This window comes from Microchirus variegatus, assembly GCF_963457635.1.
Source record: "Microchirus variegatus genome assembly, chromosome: 13".
In the NCBI taxonomy this organism is placed as follows: domain Eukaryota; kingdom Metazoa; phylum Chordata; class Actinopteri; order Pleuronectiformes; family Soleidae; genus Microchirus; species Microchirus variegatus.
In genome coordinates this window covers 6,625,517-6,649,424 of record NC_139814.1, presented here as the reverse complement: position 1 = coordinate 6,649,424, position 23,908 = coordinate 6,625,517, and the positions used below count along the sequence as shown (strand labels likewise).

Sequence of the window (23,908 nt, the reverse complement as noted above, 5' to 3'; positions counted from 1 at the left end):
GAAAAGATGCTGACACGGCGGCTTTCCCGCGTCACTCAGAACAAAAGAGGGAGAGGAGAGGGTGGGAGGGAGGGATGGGGAAGGGATTAAAACCGGGGTGAGGGTGGTGTGGTGAGGGTGGTTGTCTGTTGTGGTTGTCAGTCAAAAACGTAAGCCCACTTTGTGCTGTCAGAGAGGATAGGGAGAAGGGGGAAGTTTTGAAAAGAGAGGAGAAAAGATGTGTTTAGGCCAGTGAACAAGAGGTGTGTGTGTGTGCGTGAGAGAGAGAGAACGAAACATGACAGAGAAACAAGTTAAACAGCATGTAACATACTAAGAATGATACAAGAGGGAAGAGAAATGAGTAACATTTATGCCATGTGTGTGTCCAAATGAAGTGTGCGTAAGTGAGGTGAGGTTTGTGTGTTTGAAATGTTGTGTGTGTGTGTGTGTGTCACAGTGTGTCAGGTGATTGCAGGGATGCACTGTGGCTGATGGGGGTGGGGTGGTGTGGGGTGGTGGGTGTGGGGGAGCAAAGCCATCTGCGTCTGGAGACGAGCCTGTCACTATTGTTGTGCCCCGAGTCCAGGATGTCCTGCTGCATACAGGTGACACCACAGTTGGACATCCCATAGTCTCGCTCCCTCTCTCTCACACACACACACACACACACACACACAGGCACGTATAAACACACACACATTTACACACGCTTCCAAATTACGTCCAGTTCTCATGAAGGTAGTGAGCTGTGTGTGTGGTGGTTCAGTGTAATGCAAACAGCCTCACACGTCTCACTTCATGGAGACTTATACTAAGAAAATGTATTACTTGTAAATGTAAAAAATGTGTTGCACTGTATTAATGTTTTAAAAATGTAAGTAATTTACATATACAGCAATATGCATGAAAAAGTTGCATAGATGGATAAATAGATCGATAACCAACTTAAAACAATGTTATAGTGCAGTCTCCCCTCAGTCTCTTTCTCACATATTCACAAACACATTCCCCCCTCTAAACCTTCTTCATTTATTCATGTTGTCTCTGAGAAGAGGGCAATCCCGACTCTCATTTGCAGTGCTAATGTCCAATTCCGCCAGCTTTCACCCTGCTGATTTACCCTGCGTGGCCGAGCGCTGCATTCGGAGTGCGGCGGCGAGGGAAGCTCCCTCACACCGTTTAGCAGCCCTTCAAAATGGGAGCTCTGGCGTGGCAGTCTTATTTCTCTCTCCCGTTTCGCTTTGTCACTGGTCCCTCCATTCCCTGCCACTCACCTCTGATGGCTTTGGACAGGCCTGATCAGTGTGTGTCATTGACCTGTACGGTGTTGCATGAGTGTGTGCGTGTTTCAGCAGAGAGGAAGGCTGTAAATAAAATGACATTATTATTTCCTCTGTCCTATCATGTAGAAAAGCCAATTATGGTAATGTTTAGTATGTCAGGCAATCTCTGTCTCTCTCTGCTCTCCACTGTCGTCTTCATTCTTGCTCTTTTTTTCCACTCTGGGATAGTTGTGCTGTGGTTTCATAGGACCTGACACTCTCTTTGGACGGCTGTGTGTGTGGACAATACACACCGAGGAAAAACTGGCAAAGACACACGGACTCTTCTCAGCCTGAAGGCAACAAACGACTAACGCGGGTTTTCATGCAGGTCTGCATAAAAAGGCAGAGGAACCCAATCCACTACAAAATAGATAAATATAGGTATAGTGTAAATTATTGTGTTAGTCAGACTTTTAAAATACATCTGCAAACCAACTGAAATTTCAAGAAGTCCCATTTCTCAAATTTCACACCCAGATAATGCAATTGGTGTCAAATGACTACAGCAGAAACTGGTGCAGAAGAAGAAGAAGAAGACGACACCGACAAGGAAAACATTGCAAAATCCAGATCAGTACATTTTAGGAACTGAAGAAGAGACCAAGTGTTTGCTCCGCCAGCTCAAAAAATGTAATATTTTAAAGGTCAACCAGAGAATGCCTCACACTAAGAAGCTGAAACGTAGACCTATCGCCACCTAGTGTAGCGGAGGCAGGCACTTGATTCAATACACTACTAATGCTTGTACAGTGAGACGAGCAGAGTAGAACAGCATACGTGCCGAGTGTTATTCCATTTACTAGTCGTTATTAAACCCCAAGCATTCTTAACATGACATGTAAAAGCCCACCGACATAAACTAGTCCACCATATGGCACATTATCTCTGAGGCTTCTTACACATCACGAGTCATACAAATCCACCTTCTAAGCTTCTTGGTGAAGGCAAAACAAAACAAGACATCTGCTCATCAGACTGAAAGCTACATGTACAGACAGCATTTTAATTTGGACTTTTTCTTTCTTGCTTGATATTTGTGGCGACTGCTCCGGATTCTTTATCAAATACATCAGTCTCCCAAATGTGTACAAACTGAAAGATAAATGACACTGTCCAGAACTCTGCACTGTCCCTGTGGGCTTTTACATATGTTCCAGTTAATTTGCAGCTACTTGAACACATGCTATGCTAATAGCCCCTTTATAAATGGGTCAAACCGAGAGAAAGAAAGAAAGAAAGAAAGAGACAAAAAAAGAAAGAAATAGCTTCTCAAGTTTCTCTTGTTATCCTTTTGTTTCAATCCGTTTGTTCAGATCTCCCGTGAACCAGTTTTAACACGCCGTGACAGTGACTGTGGTCTATAAATCACCTTTTCCCTGAACTGTCAGCGCCTGCTTGTTCTGAAATGAAACAACAGCCATTAGATCATCAGCACCGTGGATTCCAGGCCTTTCTGCTGCAACTTTACTGCCAAACAACCCCCACCTTCTTCACAAACCCCCCAACGCCCAAAACTATCTGACGTTGATCTGGTGCTGCACATACATGTGAAACCATCTGGTTTGTTTTCGGACAAACTACAGATAAAGCATTACTAATGCTAATTCATGATGATGTGAGTGAGATTTACACAACCATTGCCAAGCACTGATTCAATTTAGGCTTTATTAGACACATGTCATTTGGTAAGCAGTCTATTTCTTTTACATATGAACGTTTTCAAATTAGATTTATACTTATTCATTAAATAAATCTTCTGTTATTGACATAAGGAGATTTTACATGGCTCTAATTTTTTTAACATGCAGTTAACTTTTGTGACTCATTCTGTTCAAAATCAGTTTAAATCTAAAAAATAATTAACAATCTAACAACAAAAAAAAAGCCTGATTTTATTCTTGCTTCATCAATGCTGTCTTTTGAATTCACCTGCATTGCCACTGACAGTGGAGCTTTCCACGACTAAACAACAGCTGCTCCCATCGCCTAGCAACAACCAGTTGATGGATGACCCCAAAGATGGATAATTACCATAAATCACTATGGTTGTGTGGAGAATAGAAACAGAAAATCATTGCAGGGGGGGGGGAAACTGTCTGAACCATAGCTTAAACTAGTGTGCCTGCTGTTTAGGCTAACTTAGTCTCTCATGAATTTGTCAAACATGACACATGTTGGTACATTCCTCCGCACCCACAAATTGGTAGGTGAAGTAAAATCGAGAGAGGCATTGGATTTGTGCGTCAAGAATCCTCTTTGCTGCATTTCCCGGGAAGCGACCGCGTGTTGTGGACCTGAATGAACAGTGGCTGCAAAGTGAAACCTGATGAAATGACTCATGGGACAAAAACCTGTCCTGAAGGAGTGGTGACAAAGAAAACACAGTGGGCAGAGGAAGGAAGAAAGGAAACAGCCAAGAATGAATGATGGCAACGATGATGAGTTTAGTGCAGCAAAGAAGACGAGGGGAGGGGCGGTGGAGAAGAAGCATGAAGAAGAGGAAGTGTGTGTCTGCACGTACATGTATATTTATGCACTGTGTGTGTCGAATCGTGCGTGAGGTACGGTGAGATACAGGCAGACGGAGAGAAAAAAGTTTACATTTATATATATTTATATGTAAGAAAGAGAGTAGTTGGAGGGCACAAGGCCAAAACAGGGTCACAACCTAACCAGTTCGGTCTAGCCGTGTCTGGTTGCACAATAAGCCATCAATCAACCTTCTCTATGCTGTCAGCCCTCCTCTAAATTCACAGAGGCCGTCCACTTTGTAACACTGCTGTGGAAACAAAACATGGAGAAGGGAAACGGCAACACAAGGAGAGAAAAAAACATGCAAGCACACATTCATACTCCACCGAATCTGGTGCTTTACTGTCGGATGGAGGGAAGCAGCCTGAATTGTACAGTGAAATCACCGGCACAGCCACAAACAAAACAAAATAAAGAATGCTCCAAAGACAACAGAATGATTATTCTACTTTTCACTCAACAGAGGATTATTAAAGAGGGTGAACACGCTGTGTGTAAAAGGGCGAATGTCAGCTTGTTTGTATGCTGTTTTTGAGTAGTTTATACTCTGACAGATGAGCTTAAATAAAAGTAGACATGCTCCATGTTGATCCGTCTACATTTTCTATTCAATGGTCCAATGGTTAAAACTATGTCAACTCCATCAAAATTTGATTTGATGAACTCCATCAAAGTTCATCAAATCTGAACTTGATGTGAGCTCATCTGAATTCCATTGATTTTGCTCATAAGTATCCCTGTTTTAAATGCTGGTAGTGACCAGGCTGCACAGCAGTGGGTCTGATTTAAGAGACCGGGACACGACAGCTCCTCTCTTCCCCGTCTGCTTTTCAGTAAGGCATCCAAGAACAGCCCAAACACTAGATAAGCAAACACAAGCCTGCACACAAGAACATTGAGGACATTGTGAGAACAGGACCTCAGAGACCTGACAAACTTCACTTTCCCAACATGCACATAGACAGACAAAGAAAACCATAGAACAGAATCCATAAAATCATATCAGGGAAATGAATTAATCCCAAAGCCTCAGGGCAGGATGCTGCTCGGGACAACCCAACGTCCCCAAACATTTTAGGGCTTTTAACTGCATGTGACACCAGGGAAATTCACACAATTGTGCTAACATCGAGACTCTCTGTTTCATTCTAATTACTCAACTAACAAGCCAGTGATTAAATCCAGGAAACAAAAGTTCTCCTCTTTGGCTTCAACACCAGTTTCGGATCTTATTGGCTGATGAAGAGCAAAGTAATGCAAAAAAAAAAAGCATAAGCCGAAGTACTCAGCAGTTTGGAGTGTGTGTATTTGCACAGCATTTTTTTCAACCCCGTCCTCATGAACATGGCGATAAAGTGAGAAATGGAGAAAATAAAAAAGGGAGGAAGAATTAGGGATAGAAGAAGCGTCTCTGGACAGAGTCAGGAGATTGTGTTTTAAGCTTTCAAAGTGGACTCAGTATCAGTAGTAACTCAAACTAATTGTGTCTGTGTCCAACTATGCATGCCTGTATATGCGAGTTTGTGTGTGTGTGTGTGTGTGTGTGTGAGAGAGAGAGAGCATACAATGGTTATGAACAGCTTCACAGTCGGAGAGAGAGAGAGGCAGGAAGAGAGGAAGCAATCCTTCAACAGAGCACAATATCAGACTGCGGACAGACAACGAACGGCTGGAAGGTTCTGGAAAACAAGAGAAAAGCCTCCCTCACATTTCAGCTCCTGACGCCACCTCCCAAAGTGCCCTCCATCCAACACACACACACACACATAAATGGCACCATAACTCTATATCCGCAATCAATCCCCGCTATGAAGACACATCCATCTTCTGTAATGTTAATGGGGAGGGTTTTGGGGGTTGGAGGAGGTGGAGGACAGGGGTAAAACGGAGGGTATGAGACCGTAAAGCTGACCTCAGAGGAGTCTGTGAGGTAATAAAGACAGAGTAAATGAATAAAAAGAAGGGAAAGAGTCCTGCACGTTGGTGAGTACATGTTAGTGTATTTATCTACGTGTCAGGAGGTCAGGTGTGTGCGCGTCCACGTGTGTGGGAGAGAGAGAGAGAGACTGATGGCTGTCAGCTTTCAACTGGCAGAGAAAATAAATTAGGCTTATGAAGACAAATGAACAGGCTAAGGAAAGAGTAAACAGGGGTGTGGGTGGGGGGGGTCACGACAGAGTGGGAAGAAGAGGGAAAAAGAGAAAGACCGGTTAGAAATAACGAAGGAGAAAAGAGGAATACTGTGGCTGTGTGGTGGGCATGGTTATGAAAGGAAGGGGACAGAGTGGTGTTGCCAGCTAAGAGAGTTCCTATTCGGCAGCCAGTGACCGTTCATTAAGAAGGACAGGCACACAGACAGGCCTGCTGCTGGCAACAGGAAACACATTGGCTGTAGCGTCTCTGGCTGCAAAAGAAACATATACGATATGTGGGTGCATGTGTGGGTATGTGTGCTCAGAGATTCTCTGCCAGCGTTTTAAAAAATCCACAAAATATCCTTTTTGCCTTGTGTTTTTACTTCTCTTTCTTTAACTAGGGCTGTCACTTTTTTTTTCTACCCAAAACGTAGATCTCTGTTCCAATTTTGAGGGAAAATTTGAACCTTAAAAAAAACCTGTGCAAGCTTTAAAATATACAGTCTAAATGCACAATAGACTGTCTGAAGTAATCAAGACATCACAGCGAGGGCAGTGCCAGACATACTTGGCCCAAAAATAAGATAAAAAGTGGACATAGTCTTCTGATTTGCCAGATGAGGACGCCCCGGATGCTAAAATAAATTAGCCACCAGGTGGTGACTCTACCGGTTGCAAAATGACCCGTTTGAATGGAAGTTTATGGTGAAAATTAACCTGCTTCTCACTTGATTTGCAATGTCAGTAAACATTTTCTTGAGAATGCTATGGTCTCAATCACTATTAGTAGTGAACGCTGTTATCATTTAGAGGAAAATGGATTGACAGCTGGTATAGTTACAAATACAGGTGATGTGTGGGGATTTCTGGTTGATAAACCAACATTGTGTTGGCCAAAGTGCATATCTCAAAGTTCAGATTCATATAGATGCTGTTAGTGTCACAAGAGGACACAAGTGAGCTACATTTGCCTTTTCACGCAGACACTCACAACACCAACACCTCAGAAATGTGGTGCGTGGAAGTGTTTCTGGTTCTACACATTAGATCGTAAAGTAACGCACAAATCTTTGGACTCAGGAGGCATCACAGACCAGAATCGCGAGTGAGAGTTAAACCCCAAATAATGGGACTAATAGTAAGAGTAATGATAAATAATGTTGTCACGTGTGTACTTATATTTGTTACCTCTTTAGGACCTTTTCTGGCATAAACTTTCTATAGAAAGCATGTCTCCTAAAAAAGTGACAGTTTAACTTTAAACACGAGTTTAAAAAAAAGAAAAGTGCATTCATACAACATATGATCCCTGTGCTTACGTGTATATGCGCTTCCCCGTGCTTGTGTGTTGGTGTCGGAGTGTATCCATGTGTGTTCTATCTGTGTAGATTTGTCAGTGTCTATCCCATGACACACTCCCATCATTGTGAGTGGAGGCGAGCTCTCTGGGGGCTTTGTCACGCGGCGGTCTGTTCGTTTCCTGAGGCCTGGCGCCCCTCGTTTGATAAATGACACATGTCATTCTGTCAGCCCCTGCCATCCGGGCTGGGAGGCCCCAAGCTGATGTATGGCAGCCCAGGCTAAAGGAAATCAGAGTGTTTTGGCAGTGCCCCGAGAAACACAGCCTCTTATAAGGGGGAATGTGTCTACGGTTGTGTCTCTGCGAGTGTGTGTGTCTGTCTGTGATACTGTGAGTGCATATCTAATTGTGTGTATATGTGCCTATTAGTGAGTGTGTGTGTATGTGTGAGTGAGTGCGTGCATGGTCTCAACCTGTCAGGCAGACGGGCAGAGGGAGACAAATCATCGTCATGGCCGCCCCAGCTGTTCCCCAAATTTGGTGCGAGGAGGAGAGCGAGGGAGGAAAAAAAATCCTGTCGTTTGAGTTTTAAACGCTTGACGCTTCCCAGAAACGGGAATGAGTGAGAGGACAAATGAAGCTAAGCACACGCACACACACACACACACACACACAAAAAACACAAACTGAATCACAAACACAGGACTAGGAATCAGGCCAACCCCAGAAGGAAACAACAGACAGTTGGGTTTCAACAGAGTGGTTTTCTTACAAACAAGCATACGCTTACACACACATAAACACACATGCTTCAGTCGTACACATATGTAAACACATGAGCACAAACTTTGGAGCTAGTATTTGCACCTTGACCAAAGTGAAAGACTGACATGCAGCAACAACAAAGCCTTAACTGTGTTCACAGAGCTACCAGACTTGGAAAAATGTTACATTCTATAGATTTATTTCACCAATTCCAATTCTTTTTGAATAATAATTACAACAAACTTGAGAAGCCTTCATCTTGCTTTTTATGTGAAACTAAACCTGGTGTAAACTGTTTTTTTTTTTTTTCTCTGCTGCAGACGCTCCTTGGAGCTCATACCACACACATTCACAAACATTTCCTCAGTGGAGGACGGTCCCACCTGGAGGTGGTGAACTCTGAATGACCCCGTTTGATCGGGCGCGGGTTGCACTCCCTCCACCTCTCCCACGGAAAAGAAGCGGGAGAAAGGGGAAAAAAACAGTGTCATTAAGCTGTGAGTGATGAGTGGCAGCCATGGGTGACATCCTCCCCTCTCTCTCCTCCACTATCCAACTGCTTTCATTGCCTCTCTCTCTCTCTTTCTCTCTTTTTTCTTCCCCATTGCCTTTTTTTCTCCCGCTTTATCCATCTCTCCCTCCATCCCTCAACCCCTCAAGTCATTTCTCTTTCACTCCTCTGTTGCTCTACCTCCTCTTTTTTCACTCCCTCACCCCTTCACCCCCTTCCCTCCCTGCTTCTTTTTTTGTTTGCTGTCACTCTTTTTCTCCTCGTTTTCGCCCCTTTATGCCCCTCCTTCAATTGCTTCTTTTCTGCACCTCCTCCCTCCCTCTCTCTCTCTCTCTCTCTCTCACACACACACAAACACACACAGACAGACATACACACAACACACACAATAGTGCCTTACTCAGTCCTGTCTAGCTCTGTGGCTCTGGTCATGTAGACACTCAATCTCCTCAAATCCCAAAATACTGAGGGGAGGGTTCATGTTTTTCACCCACTCAGGATTGTGTCATCAGCACTGCTTCCACCATAGTTCCACAATCTGGTGCCGCAACGATTCAAAGGTCCAACAGTAGTTTTATAATAGAGTCAGGATGTGGATCAGTGCATTTTTAATTAACGCCATTCACGTGCAGCGTCTTTTGTGTTCACGTGTGGAGAGTTTTCCACGCAATGTTATTTTTAATGGACAAGAGCGATGTTGCATCTGTTTTTCTTTGGGTGCGCCTGCGTCGAACCTTCTTGTGCTTTCAACACATATTTGCAAAGAAGTAGGTCACACTAGTTTTTGCCCAGGTTTTGATCCTTCATCATCCATTACTGCTGGTAATCTCTTGTCTTTGTTTTGATTTTGCTCTTTGCATTCATCATTTCAGTGAGGCTGCAGCAACTTCAGTCATCTCAGCAGCTCCCAGGTTTCGGTTGCTTATGCCGTGTTTCCATCATGGTACAGTTCGCTTTGGTACAGTAAGGTACAGTTTGGAACGGTAAAGCCCTCGGTCAGGCTTGCGTTTCAACTGAGCACAGCACCTTTATTTGGCGGTGTGTACACTGTGCGCAATGGGCACGTTAGCGAGATACGTAGCATTGACGATGTACCAGTGCACCGACAACAAACAATGACATTGAATGCGACAGACAACAACACAACAGACAACAAAGGAGGACATCCAGCAGCTCGTTTCTTTTCTGTTTGGTTTGTGGCCGTCGTTACACGGGTTGCAAGGGAGCTGACTGCTGTGTATAGCTCCACCGATACTGTACCATACCATTACTGTGGTGCTCCAAGGGAAGGGCACTGAAAAATGGAATGGTTGGGGCAACATATTCTGGTACTATTCCTAATGGAAACGCAAAAAAAACACACACCGAACCATTCCACTTGGTGGAAACAGCTTTCGTAAAAAGAGACCTCTTGAGACGTTGCATGTGAACAGCCCCTAATCCAGACGGACTTGTAAAGCTCAACATCAGGACTTCATAACAGGTTTGCCATGATTCAAATATTCGCCACATATTTGAAATCCATGGCAGGTTGTATTTTAGCCTCAGACACAAATCAGTTTGTAACAGCCAATTAGATTTGAGTTTCTTAGAACTGAAAGTACTTTGACTTTAAATTTAGCTGCAATCAATTTACACCTTGAAACGACTGAGAAAGCACAGCTCACTTAGTCGCTCAGGACAAAATGCACCACATTTCTTTTTTTGTACTCATTACAGGACCTCTTAGATTTATGAGTCTCTCTTGAAAGATTTGGTATTGAAACACAACCCATGACCGAAAAGCGGAGAGGTTTGCCATTTGGAAGCCACTTGCCTTGGTCTGGCTCTGATCTAACCTCATAAACAGAGCGGAGGGACAAGTCTTCCATGGTAACAGGGTTAAATGACAGACTGTGATCGATGTCATGTCAATCAGCTCAAGACATTCTGCTCCTTCAGCTTGTGGAGTTTGACCAAGTCAGATTAACTTTATTCCCTCAGCTGACAAACGCTACGGGTCTGATTCTAACGATTATGCTGAATGTAGATAAATAATCATTTCATTTGCATAACTGAAACAGCATTGTATAGTCGGTCCAAACCTCTCCAGGCACATCCTGTACATAGAGGACGTAGCTTATCACTCTCATACTGATTAAGTACAGAAAGTTTTTTGTTCAGAACAGTATAAACAGCAGCTGTGCTGAGATACTAAGCAGCCTATTGTTACTGATACCAGTGAAGCCTCAAGCGACTTCAAACCAGTCCAGGTTTTTTCTGGCTGAAACTGATTAATGATGGCTGTTACATTGACTTGTTCACTCTAGCCTTCAGCACAACAGGTGATTATAATAGGGGGTAAAAACTTCTGAGCTGTATTTTTTAAATGGATATAAATGATTATACTGTGGTTAACATGTTTCCTACGCAAATTAACTTTGGTAATTTGCTGCTTTTCTTGAAGTTAAAGTCAACAAATGTGATTTGTGACCACCGTTTATGACCATCATGATAATCAGGCCACCTGGATTTATTTTAGATTTTATGGCTGTAGAATTATCGAAAATGTCAAATCCTGTCAGCGATGGTAACAGAAGGGTTAAGTGGAGTGTACAGTAGCTTATAGCTGTATACAAAGCTGAACCATCATGAATTGCAAATTCATTGAGTATAATTTTAGATCAAAGTTGCTGCTGTGTAGTCTGACGTAAAAGCTGTTGAGTCATCACTTCAGAGTCCCAGGTCAATGGCAAAATGTACACTATGGTGAACTCTTGTAGACAGTGTGACCAGAGATATTTTGAGAACAATGATCCAACTATGTCGAAAGATAGTAAACGCATTAGTTAAGCTACAAAATGTCACTATGTCACACTTACTGGAGATGATTCATGCAAGAATGAGCACCATTCAAATAACATAAGATAGAGGTAAATACTCTGAGAGTTAGACAGGAATAAGGAAGTATCAAAAACAGGAATATTCACTGTTAACTACATAACAGGCGTCATAACTGTATGTAGATTAGAACTGGTGTGTGAGGAGCATACTTATTTTATAATTGGTGTAACACTCAGTGTCACTCTTTGATAGGCTAATTATATCTTTCAAATTAAAATTCGTAAAGGACTAGTTCCACATTTTGGGGAGATCACTGAAGTCGGTTTCATTTATTCACTCTGTCAACTAAATCTTCAGTGACTCTACACATCGCTAAGAAGAACATCTTGTATATCTTGTTTGTATCGTGAACTAAGTGTAAAAATGAAAATGTATGGATTTATACAGGAGTATGTTATGATAGTGTTAGGTTTTCCTCTGTGGACATTAACTTCCTGGAGTCTCCGCTGGTTCCCTGACAAACCCGAAGCACTTCCTAATCCCAGCTGTCAGACAAACTAGTAAAAATTACAATACCTTCCTCTACCATATGAAGAAGTACAAGTAAAGTGGAAACAGTGAAATGAAGTGCCTGTAGATTGGACTTGACACTAAATGTTCTCAGTTACACTGCACAGCACGCTGAAACAGATGTCATGTTTCCATACGTTTTTTTTTTTTTTTTGTATTCATATCAAGTAGCTTTACTTAATATATAACATAAAAAAAGGTAATGAAAGAGGGAGGAGGCAGATGGACGAGAGGACGACAAGTTAATAGGCCAACAGTCTGGTCACAAGACAAACAAGAGACAGGTAATCAGTAACAGATGCTCAGGTGGACGGACATCCAGCCAGCGACGACTGACGGCAGAGACACAAGAGGACTCCTGCTGTGTCCTCTGAGACAGATGACTTACAGGGACAGAGCGGAGCTTATACCCCCCGCGACTGTCACTGTCTGAGACAACGAGCGAGCTCAGGACAGATTTGGGGGGAAATTTTTGGGACGGTGGCGTAGCTGAAGCAAGATAATTTATACGTCCTTTCAACTGCCCATCAAGTGGCAAAGTGAAGCTGATGATAATTTAGTGTCTACTCCGAGCAAACCGTGGTCAATGGCTTTCTTTCTTAATGAAAACGTCAAACGAAAACTGAATAGCAGTGCATCAACAAAAAAGTGCTTTGATTCTGTCCCTGTGCAACGTGCTTTATGGATAACTCTCGGCTGAATGGGAACAGTTCTTGGAAAAAAAAAAAAAATATATGTGACAGTCATGTGTTCAGACTTCAAAGAAGATGACACAGGACTTTATTGCCCTGTGACCTTTTGGATTTTTACAAGTCAGATGTCTGACTGCGGGATGTCGCTGAAATCAGACCACTGGGAGAAAAAAAAAAAAAGGTTTGTGATATATGAGAACAAGACCAGTGAGCCTGAGAGAGGAAAGTATTACGCTCTCCTTTTCAGATGTTGAGTTCATGTTCTTGTAACCAGTTCACTGACTCTTGAGCATCCGGTGAGAAGGCTATAGATGAGAGCTAGAGACAGCGAGGAAGATGAAAGAAAATATGAGCAGGGTAGAGGAGAACTGAGTCAGTAAGATAGAGATTGATGACTGATAGGAAGATGAGAAAAGACTTAGAGGAAGAGAGAGAGAGAGAGAGAGAGAGGGCGGCCAGTAATCAAAAAAATGAGTAAAGAGGATGAGCAAAAAAAAGGATGAGATAAAAATGAAGAGGTACGGAGCGGAAAGAGAGATGGCAGTGGCAGTACACCAGGCTGCAGTGTGACCTTCCCCAGCGTCCGCTCTCAAGGACACAGTGTCATCTGTTTGCAGTATCCATTCCCAGATGTCTTATCTGCAGTAAACTAGTGTCCAAAAAAATGATATTCATTGCTCCTCAACTCGTCTTATCAGTTAAATAAACACTCCTCGGGGGATAAAAATTTCCACCCTCTGACTCTCCACCACTTGCACCGGCTGCTGGGTTGGAAATGCTGAGGCCAGCTTTTTTCAGTTGCTATGTACTAAAAAACTGTCATGATATACAGTACAGTGCTGGCTTTTGCCAGATTTAGCACCACATGCTCTACATGCAGTACAACCAGAGCCCAATTTAGAGACGTAAGGAGGGGAGAGAGAAACTTCACTAATAGCCGCTGCTTAGTTTGCATGTGTTGGATTCATGTTAACGTCCGGCCTGATGTTTACAGATGAAGAACACTATAGTTATTATGCATATACACACTAGAAGTCTAGAACCAAACACTACCCTGGACACCTGAGGGGAAAAAACAAACACATTCTGCTTGTGAGCCTCCAGCCTTTTTTAATACTTTGAGTTTTACTTTAAAGTTTGCTGTGAAGAATTGATGCCACTTTCCATTCGAAAGTTTTCATTTTTCTATTCTGAACTTTAATGAAATTTCTGCTGAGGTAAACAGTCAGCTGCAAAAGTTAGCACCTATAGAACTTTCTTTGTATGATTATTATTATTATTAAATTTCTTTTCTCTCTTCTCCTGAAATAGTCTCAAGTCACTGACAAAGTCACGTGAGTGCATCAGCGTTAGCGATGCAGAGACTGGAAAGAGAAAGTATTTGCTGTTTTTGCTGGATAACTGACAAAAAAAAAAATATTTATGTGACACCGCCGATTAAAAACACAGTGTCTGTCATTTGACTAATTAATGAATCAACCATTTAAATCCCTCTGGCACTGTCGACATTACATTATCATTGAAGATGTGTTGGTCAAATCCTGTTGCTGTTGGAACAGGAAGCTACAAGAAGTTATGTTTTCAAACTAAATTTGCCAAAATCACATTATGCAATTTAACCTTATAGAAATAGAAAGTGAATTAAAGTTTAAATCGTATTACATCCTCTCCCAGGAGATTGTGTTTATGTCAATTGTCTGTTTATGATTAGCATAAAGTAAAGAACTAACCGTGGTGAAACTTTCCGGGGGGGTGGGTTATGACCCAAAGAAAAAAAGATTAGATTTTAGTAGTGATCTTATATGGAACCAGAGCAGCCATGCCAGAGGTTTGTGCTCCCTGGATGCTTTCTTTATGTTAATGTTAGTCTTTTTTTTGTCCCTACATGTGTTCTACACTAACCTCCCTAGCAGCAGCAGCAGCAGCGTATGTGTGTATGTGATGGTGTGTGCGTGCCTGCACTACAGCTCCGGCACATACAGTATAATCAGTGGCTAATAACAACACAGTGGGAGTTGCTGCTCCGCCGTAAATCAATGAGCAAAATAATTGCTAATACACTGGTTATCGATTAGTGTGCCCGCCATGCACTCATTTTCTGGGGGCGACTGTAGCTAAGTACTAACGCAGTGACAAGGGTAAAGTGTTATTTCTCAAAAAGGCACACATGCAGACAGCTGGGCAGGGGAAAAAAAATGACTACAGGGGCCTTGGCAGTAATTCTTAATTGACACCTGTCAGAGCGATGGCAGCAGTCACAGCTGCTGCAGGAGAACGTCGACTCAAGACCTGTTCATCTGTCACTTTTAATATGTTTTCTTCACAGACCCTCTTTCTCCACCTATTGTCTTCTTCCCCTCTATTTTCTTCACCACACGCCTCCCCTCTCATTTACATCCCACTACAACCCAGATGTTCAAGGCTGGTTAACAACAAGGAAAACAGAACTTCAAGGCCGTGCAGTGCAACACCTCTCACTCTGCTACTGTTTTTAATGTTTAGTTTGCTGAATCAAAGGCAGTTTTTCACTCGTAGCTTAATCGACTTAGCGCTCGACTCAAGCATGGGCCATGAGAGAGCAAGAGATCCAATAAAAAGAGAGTACTCGGAGTAATAATCCTCACTGTGCCTGCTCTGGTGGTCATGTATCTCCAGTCCTATCTCCCGCTTGATCACCATGATTACCGCAACAGGCACCGCCGCAGTGGCAATTTCTAATACATCAAGTGCTGAACTGGAAAAAAAAACACGCCGCTCAGTAATATCTTAGATCACTGGAGCAAAATGCAGAGACTAATATGTGAGAGAGTCCTTTTGGGTTTAGGCAAATTTGCTGGTGTACAGTGCATCAATCATAGATGCACGCAGTATGCACAGATATGCTCAGATAACATCACATAGAGTTGAACAAAAAACAAAGACCACATCTAATGAAGAACAAGTGGGAAAAGACACAAAAGCACACTACAGCCGTTCCCCTGACTACACACTGACCTGTGAGTGTACTCCGGACCTCCCATCCGTAAATCATGCCTCACTAATTATTTTCCGTCTTCCTTCCCTTTCTCCACACCTTATGCTTATGCCTTATTCCTTTTGTCCACATTACAAACTGCTGTGATTATTATGACACAGGATGCCTGTGATTCCCACAGCACATAGAGATAGTGAGCATGTTCCATTGGTGCAACGTGAAGTGTAGTTTCAACTGTTTTCACTGAAGTGAAAAAAGAATAAATTCCTAAATCCTGATCGCACTCGGCCACATCTACGCTGTGAAATCCCTGTGTTTGTGTTGGATTCCGTGGCGATTAGGATTCCTCCCTTCACCCAAATGGCTACTTGACTCAATCAGCAGGAAGAATTCAGTTCACTCTGTATCCTTTACAGTAATCAGCAACTGCTGCCCTTCACCCCTACAGAACAGCCATGCGGATGATGTCATTCTTGTTATTATTCCTGTTATTATCTGGCGTCCCTACTGTACATTGCTGCTTTTGTTTTGCAGCTGTTTTGAATTGGAGCCAGGGTGTCTTTTGTGAACGGAAAACAGGCCCACCGAAAAATCCGAGACAATAAATCCATGCAGGATGTATTTAAGGCCGAGGATGCGATTCCTGTGAAAAACGACCGTGTTCTCTTGATTTCTTTGTCAAAAACTCCTTGTGTCGCGCTTGAGTGAAAATCCAGGTTTCCCTGCTTCCTCTGAACCTCATTAAGCCTGAGGATAGTTTTACCTCGTGGCTGCAGCTCTAAATGCCTTTACATCGTCACCCTGCTGGCGAGCCTAATTCCCACATATTTTCAATCCGACCCTCTCTTTTCCATGAGAGCAGTCATCGATCTTCATTTGTCACTTAACCTCCACGTAGATGAGGACAGAGAGCGCAGTGCGTGCAGAGTGTGCGAGTGTGTGAATTAGTGCGCATGTCTTTGATTTCCTGAAGGCCTATACGAGCTCTGACAACACATGCAAATGAAACTACGGGTGTAGTGGAGTGTGGGATAGCAAATGTATCCACTGACTCCGTCAGTCAGTGTCACATGTTAATGACACTTTACATACACTTCCTTATCACCAGATCAGAATGTTTTTCACCCCCACACACACACACACACTCACACACACTTTACTTGTTTTTCTCATGTTGCAGCGTCAACCCCTGAAAAATATCATTAAATGGTGTATCAGGAACACACCGATAAAAACACTCCAGTGCTGACTTCTGTACTGACAAGTGTCGTGGAAATGCGTCAATGCTGCTTAATTTAGCTCCTGTTCCGTCACATGGGAAAGATTTTCCCTTTCAATGAAACATTTAGGAGTGGAGTAAAACAGGTTATTTTCGGGACAATTTATCAATAATTCCATATACCTTTTAAAATAATTAAAGCAGACCTAGACCTGAAGTTCCAATTCCAACGCTGTTTATTTGGTGTGTATCTGCGACATTACCTAGTTTATGAAGCCCGGAAGGTTCGAAACAAACAGTTCAGCCACTGCTGCGAATGCTCTGATGTATTGTAATCTCAGGCTCAGCGAGGTCTCTGAAAAAACCCGGTTCGGTTACGTAAACAGCGGTTCTCCTGAACAGCAGATCCTCCTAGACCTCCATAACTCACATGTGCGATAGGACCACTCGAGGTGAGAAAGAGCTACATATCTGCACCTCCCCAGACAGAGGGCGCTCTCATTGGCTGTTCTGATAGTTCTGACAGTTGAAAGCTTTTCCATCATACAGTTCTAGCACTACTTGGCTCGACTCTACTCGGTTTGGTAGTCGCATTCGTTTCCATTACTAGTTCTGCTGTGACGTTGTTTTAAACGCAACACAAAAGTACAATTTTGTGTTGCGTTTTTTAAAGTACAATTTAAAATCAGGATTTTGTATTTTACTTGAGTACGTATTGACTCAAGTATTGTACTTAGTTACTTTATAAATCCTGTCCATTACTGAGTAAAGATAAAAAAGTAAAGACGTAAAACGTAAAGTAACTAAGTCACTTTTACTTACAGTACATTTCAAATGAACTACTTTTTACTTCTACTTGAGTACATTTTCAGATGACTACTTTTACTTCTACTTGAGTAATATTTCATCAAAGTATTGGTACTTTTACTTGAGTACAATATTTTAGTACATTTTTCACATCTGCAAACTAGTGACGAGCAAAACAGTTGTTTTCGGTGTAACTGAATCAGGTATCAAAAAAAGAGTAGTTCAGCACTTCCTGCATGACTACGTCTGACACAGTCATTGGTTTAAAAGATGGCAGAAAGGGTTGTTATATTGATATTTTAGACATTTCCTTGCAAAATGTTGATGAGCATGTAACTCTGTAATTCTTCACACTGATGACACTTCCAGCAACGACACTCTCTGACCAATCGGTGACCGGCAGTCTGTTGACGTCACATTTTAGTATCGGATCAGCTCGCTTGGAACCTCGACAGAGCAGGTAGTGAAAAAAAGCACCAGGTTCAATCGCTAATGGAAAAGCTAGAGTAGAGTCGAGCTAGAACTGTATCATGGAAAAGTGCCATAAAAAAAAAAAAAAAAAAAAAACCAGCAGAGCATTTTAGTGATGGAGTGATTGCCTCAGGTCATCTGTAACATATAACATAAGTAAGGCTGAATGATTTGGGGAAAACATGAAATTGCGATTGCGATATTACATTTGTGATTTGATTTGCGATATAATTTAATATAAGTCAAGGATTAGTCTAATATTCACTGTACAGCAGATTTAGGCCGAGGAAATAATTCAATATTTAATGGTGTAACAGTAATTACTTTGAATGTTGTGTGTATTTCTGCAGCGAACAAGTGTTTGGTGTGCAAATGCAAGAAACTGTTCATTTCCGTTTCTTGCATTTTTACTAAACTTATAATCGGACATATATCAAGACACTTGTACTGTATGACACAACTAATCTGTATTCTATTATAAGAACATGTCACGTGTGTTACATATTTACAATTACACAGAAAGAAAATAGAATAATTAAATCGCAGCCTTTGCGATACTAATTGCGTTGTGTCAAATTACACATTAGATTTAAAAGTGATTAATTGTGCGGCGGTAAAAAACAACAATCAACTGAATCAAGAGTTCCGCTGTGCTGCAGCTTTAACATCCAATGTATGTACTGTATTTACAGACCTGCCCATGTACTAATTATCCCAGCTTGAGACTACAACCGTTCATAATGTTGTTACGGGGGCCGCTGGTGTCCAGCTGAGTGTTGACTTTAAAAGTCACGCGAATGTCGATTTGTCACGTCACGCGGCGAGCAACCTCTGCTGTTGAGTTTACACCGGAACAACTGGGGGTGGGCATCTGAGAAGTGGCTAACACCGAGTTGATTATATCAAGGCAGCTCGCAGACCTGACACCTTGCTGAATTTGTCAGCATTAATCGGTGGGGCCCTGTCACTGAACCGTCAGCTACCTGGATAATTAGGGACTGCGGCTAACGATGCCGTCGGGAAGGAAGGGAAAGCTCAACCCCCTCCTTCCTCCCCCTCCATCCTCACCCACCCACCAACCTTCAAGTCATAATTAAGAGACTTGCTTTGAACTGAGGTGGTGATGGTGGCATTAAAGCAGAATTTGTTTTTTTTGGAAGGGGGGGGGGGTGAATCTCACAAGGCAGAGTCATTGCAGTGTGTTGAATCCGCATGAAGCTCATTGTGGTGTCAATCGGTACAAATGTTGACTCGCGCTTTAATTAAACATGTGTTGCTCTGAGCTATGGACGGACCCATCAAAATGCAGCACCGGGACTTTGTTTACAGGAGACACAAAGTGATGTACATCAGAGAAAATGAGCAGGATCCCGTTACTGATTGTAACCTGAACACTTGATTAATGTCGAGCACGAGCCGCAAACAAAGGGGGAAACTATGTTTAGTTATGAAGGGAACACATGTCTCCGTCTGTCCTCTCCATTCACGTCCTGTGCCGGTTTCTGCAGAACAACCTTGTCCCGGTGCGTCCCACTGTGGATTCGTCACACACACTTTTTTTTTTGCTCCACCTCTTCCGTCTGCGCCGTCTCCGTCAATAAAAGCGGACGTTGCGCAGGGGTAGGCAGTAAAAACAATGTTATTGCGTTGGCAGTTACGACTTTTTAACTGATGCGGAATAAATATTATATCTCGCGCAGAGTCGCACTGTAATCGCGCTGACGTGTTGAATGATTACTTGACAGATTCATTACTTAGAGTGACAGTGTTTGATTTAAGATATGTAGGCTGGCACACTAAAAGGCAAAAGAAGACGTGCTGCAATGTCATTAATTTTCCTACAGCAATCAAACCTGTGAACCTCAGTATCAAGGCGAGTAAAGAATTATGGCTTCTTTGTATATATTTTTTTTATATACAGCCTCACATTCACCAATTAAAAGTAATCACTGCTTATTCTGCTGTAATATACGCAGCATGTTGCCGTATTTAAACGTGATAATGGCCCTAAAACAGTCTGATGTGCTCAGTTTTCTTCAAACAGTCACTAGAAAATGTGTTCCAGTGTCACAGGTCACTGTTGAAAAACCCATTCATTCCTGCAAACTTCTCAGCCTCCACTTTCCTCTGAATAAAAAGGTGTTATTGTGCTTTAATCACAGCCCTTCAAACAAACCACTCTCACAATTAGCACCGGAATTATCTTCGTAATTAAATACATGAAAATAAAAGTTTCCAGGCCTGAAGTCAAGGTCTTCAAATTGCTGTTCCATTCACAGTTAATATAACACCGAGAAAAAGCACCAGATCGACTGAGAGCAGAAAATCTGTCTCATTTGTTTTGTTGAAGGACGGAAATGCTGCATGTTCATTTTCTGTCGCGTGAGTGATACAATAATTGCACCGTTTCCTGTTTCAATTTCATGTCATCAAAGGGAACACAGGCACACGACATTAGAGCAAAGGGGAAACTTAAACACTACATCATTTTTTTTTTTTTTACACAATATGTTTCTGTTTGCCGTGACTTGATATCACTGCATTGTCTATGTTTGTGTAATTAGCTCAGCTCCTGCGAGGAACGTCTCAGAACGACACTTCACTTCATTGAGAAAAGACAGGAGGGGAGAAAGAGAGAGAGAGAGAGAGAGAGAGAGAGAGAGAAGAGGAAAAAAAATGACGACAAATGACTGCAGCAAAAGTCTCTGCTGCTCCAATAGCACTGCGCTGAAGTCAACTGCCAAAACTAACAGATGCAGTAATGTGGTTCCAAATGAAAGAACACTGATGTATTGTCACTGGTCATAATCTAGATAGGGTACACCGCCATTACAGGGTCTAAAATCATCACTGTGACTGATGAAACGCTCCCATTTGAAATGGCATACAAAGAGCCATTCAACCCACCCTCTCTCTTTCTCTCACACTCTCTCTCTCTCTTATGAGCATATGCAACATTTTGTTTTAGTGCAACTCCAAAGTGACAAATCTGGGTTGTGGAAATATCTGGTAATGCATTGTAAAAATAGCCAGTGTTTATAGGTGAGTTGTACAAAAGAGGCAGTCTGCTTCTCTCTATCTCACACACACACACACACTAGAGGTGTGTTTTAGACAGACAATGTCATCCATGTTGCCGTTGACAATTACTGCGCGCGACGTACAAAACAGAACATTTAAATCAATATTTAAAAGCTCGAGCAGGAACTAGGGCATTCATGCACTTGACGACCACTGGAAAAAACACAGGAAACAACACTTTTGTTTCACCATCACTCACGGCTGAGGTGGAAACAGACACTGTTCACTTTTTTAGTGTGCAGGGCCGCGCTTCAAACACATTTCTCCCCATCCATCACTGAAGCCGTGCGTCAATTAGAAATTACAGCCCCACAGAGTTCAAAGTCTTTCTGTCACAACCTTGATTAAGTCTGCTTAACCTCACATTTCCACCGCCTGCTTAACATTCTACAGCTGTTTTATTCGGCTTTGGTCATTACTGCGTGAACTTCAAAGGTTCCCCTTTTTTTTTTTCTTCCTCCCCGTCATTTGGAAATGCATGTCAATCACACACGTCTCCCAGGGACATCAAATGGATTCTGTGGGGGGGAAAAAAACATGCGATTCTCTCACACGGCGGCGCTTCATGTCTGCTCAGCTTCACGGTAATGTATAGGCCTGACTGTCAAAATGCAAAGTGTTGTGGTATAGAATTTCCCTCAGGATATGAATGTATTTATTTACTTTTCCTGGAGGACTTTTATTTTTTTCCACCTTTAGAAAAAAACCAGAATGATGAGCAGAAGGTTACTTGACTCTTACATATTCTGTGTAATCACACACACACCACACGTGTCCATGTCTCTAACATTTAACACTGAATGTTTCTTAGAGATGGTCACAAAGGTCAGGTCAAGAGTTTGAAGTGACCATTAGAGGTAACCTCCTCACTTCACCCCACACTCCATGTGTGGGATGCTTCTCTGTGATCTCGTTACGCCCCAGCACCCCCTTCCCCGTCGCCTCCCCTCCTTTGGGTATTAATCGCAAAGTATTTATCCCTCTTGAGAACTTCTTTTTTTTTCCTCCCTTGTCTTTCAGTTTGTCTTTTCTTTTGCTCCTCGGCGGGGGCAAAAAAGTTCTCCTTTGAGGAGGGGGGGGGGGTGGTGGGAGTGGGAGTGGGAGTCCAGCAGCTACCGGGCGCATGCGTGTCTCTGTGGTGAATGATTTACTGATGTTTATCAGGAATGAATAGATCAAAGGAAGTTGCGTGACAGGCGATCAATCAAGCATCAAATCAGGGATGGCAAAAAAAAAAAAAAAAAAAAAACCAGAGCGGAACACAGGATGAAAATATGCTCTTTTCTCTCCCCTTTTTCCCACTAACACATCAGACACGTTGTTCGCCTGTAAAAACGAGATAAGATGAGCTTTGTTTTTTTTGGGGGGGGGGGGGGGAGAACTTGAATGCTGGCAACCTGGTGGTGGAAGGATCAGCAGCTCCATGGAGTGTTGATAGTGAAGTGCACACACACACACACAGTCTCACACACGCATGCATGCAGATTTGGCACAGAAGTGCATGCCTGCGTAAATGAACACAGAAAACATGCCTGACAAGATTAGTGGAAATAAACTTGTGTCCTGATCCACTAACACAGAACTACTAGAACTAAAGTGAAGCCACACAAACTGAAGACATTGATACAGATGTGGTCAAGTGTCCATGTTGTCCTTGTCCCCTGTATTATCTCCACACACTGATGTGCAAACTTGTTTAATCTACACAGGGGAAGATAAAAGTGTGTGTGTTTAGATGGAGGTGTTTGTTTGTTTGTGTGTGTGTTTGCAGAGCCGGGGCTCACCTGATGACCGCCGCGGTGCTTGCTGCTTTCTCCTCGGCATGCTGCTGCAAGACTTTCCGCTTGACTTTTCATGCAGAGATCAAAATAGCGGACAAAATGACGAGAGGAAACCGGTGCAACGGGAGGAAATCAAAGCCAGCAGCAGGAGCAGCGTTTCCCTCAGTTCTTCAGCAGAATGACAGACAGACGGACGGACGGAGAGATCGTGGATGTGGGCTGGTTACAGTGCAGCTCCCACGCAGGAGTAAGGAAGTCTCTGTTTTCTGTCTCTCTCTCTCTCTCAGGCGATCTTTAATCTCTTTTACGCGTCTCTGGTCAAAGAAGCGATGCGTCCGGTGAGAAAATGTGCGAAACAACAAAATTAAATGGTCTCGTGCATTAACTTCTTCCGATCACACAAACTCAATTGCAGCCTGAGAAAACTGGGTGGGAGAGAAAGAAATGAAATGAAATAAATAAATAAATAAAAAACCAGCAGCTCCGTGCGGATCTCAGTCTGTAGCGGAGTGGAGGACATGTGTATATATATGGACAGCTGTCTGCGCCTCGTCCTCGCCGCGCTCCCGTCACCTCTCACCGGACTCTTTCACACCTCTGTTCACGGCAAACGTGGAGGAGGAAAAAAAAAAAAAAAAAAAAACCTCAGCTCCTCGCGTCACGGCGGTGGAGGAGAAAGGAGAGGAGAAAAGGAGAGAGGAGTCCACGCTGCTCGCGTGCGACAAGGTGTCCGCTCCGGTGTCCAACACGCAGTCTTGTTGTGGGGAAAAGAGAGGAAAAGAAGAGTGACACGTTAGTCGGACTGTGCGTGTCAGTCAGTGAAGTGTGTATGTGGAGGAATCTATAAAACAAAACACGCGTGGATAACGAAATACTCACATAAGCGCCGTCCGCCCGATTGTCAATATGGACAGTTGACGAAATTTTTCAGAAAGTCATC

General features: G+C 42.8%; 1 protein-coding gene across 1 annotated transcript in view; it reads right to left on the bottom strand.

The window, feature by feature from the left end:
- The window catches only part of LOC310936216 (teashirt homolog 1-like), a gene marked incomplete at both ends in the record, with an annotated part of 28,449 nt that extends 5,438 nt beyond the window's left edge, over positions 1-23,011 (bottom strand). Inside the window, one exon of the mRNA XM_083900237.1 lies at positions 22,972-23,011. Within this exon, the coding sequence (XP_083756363.1) occupies positions 22,972-23,011 (40 nt within the window). The remainder of the gene's footprint in view (positions 1-22,971) is intronic.
- Positions 23,012-23,908: the final 897 nt, after the last annotated feature.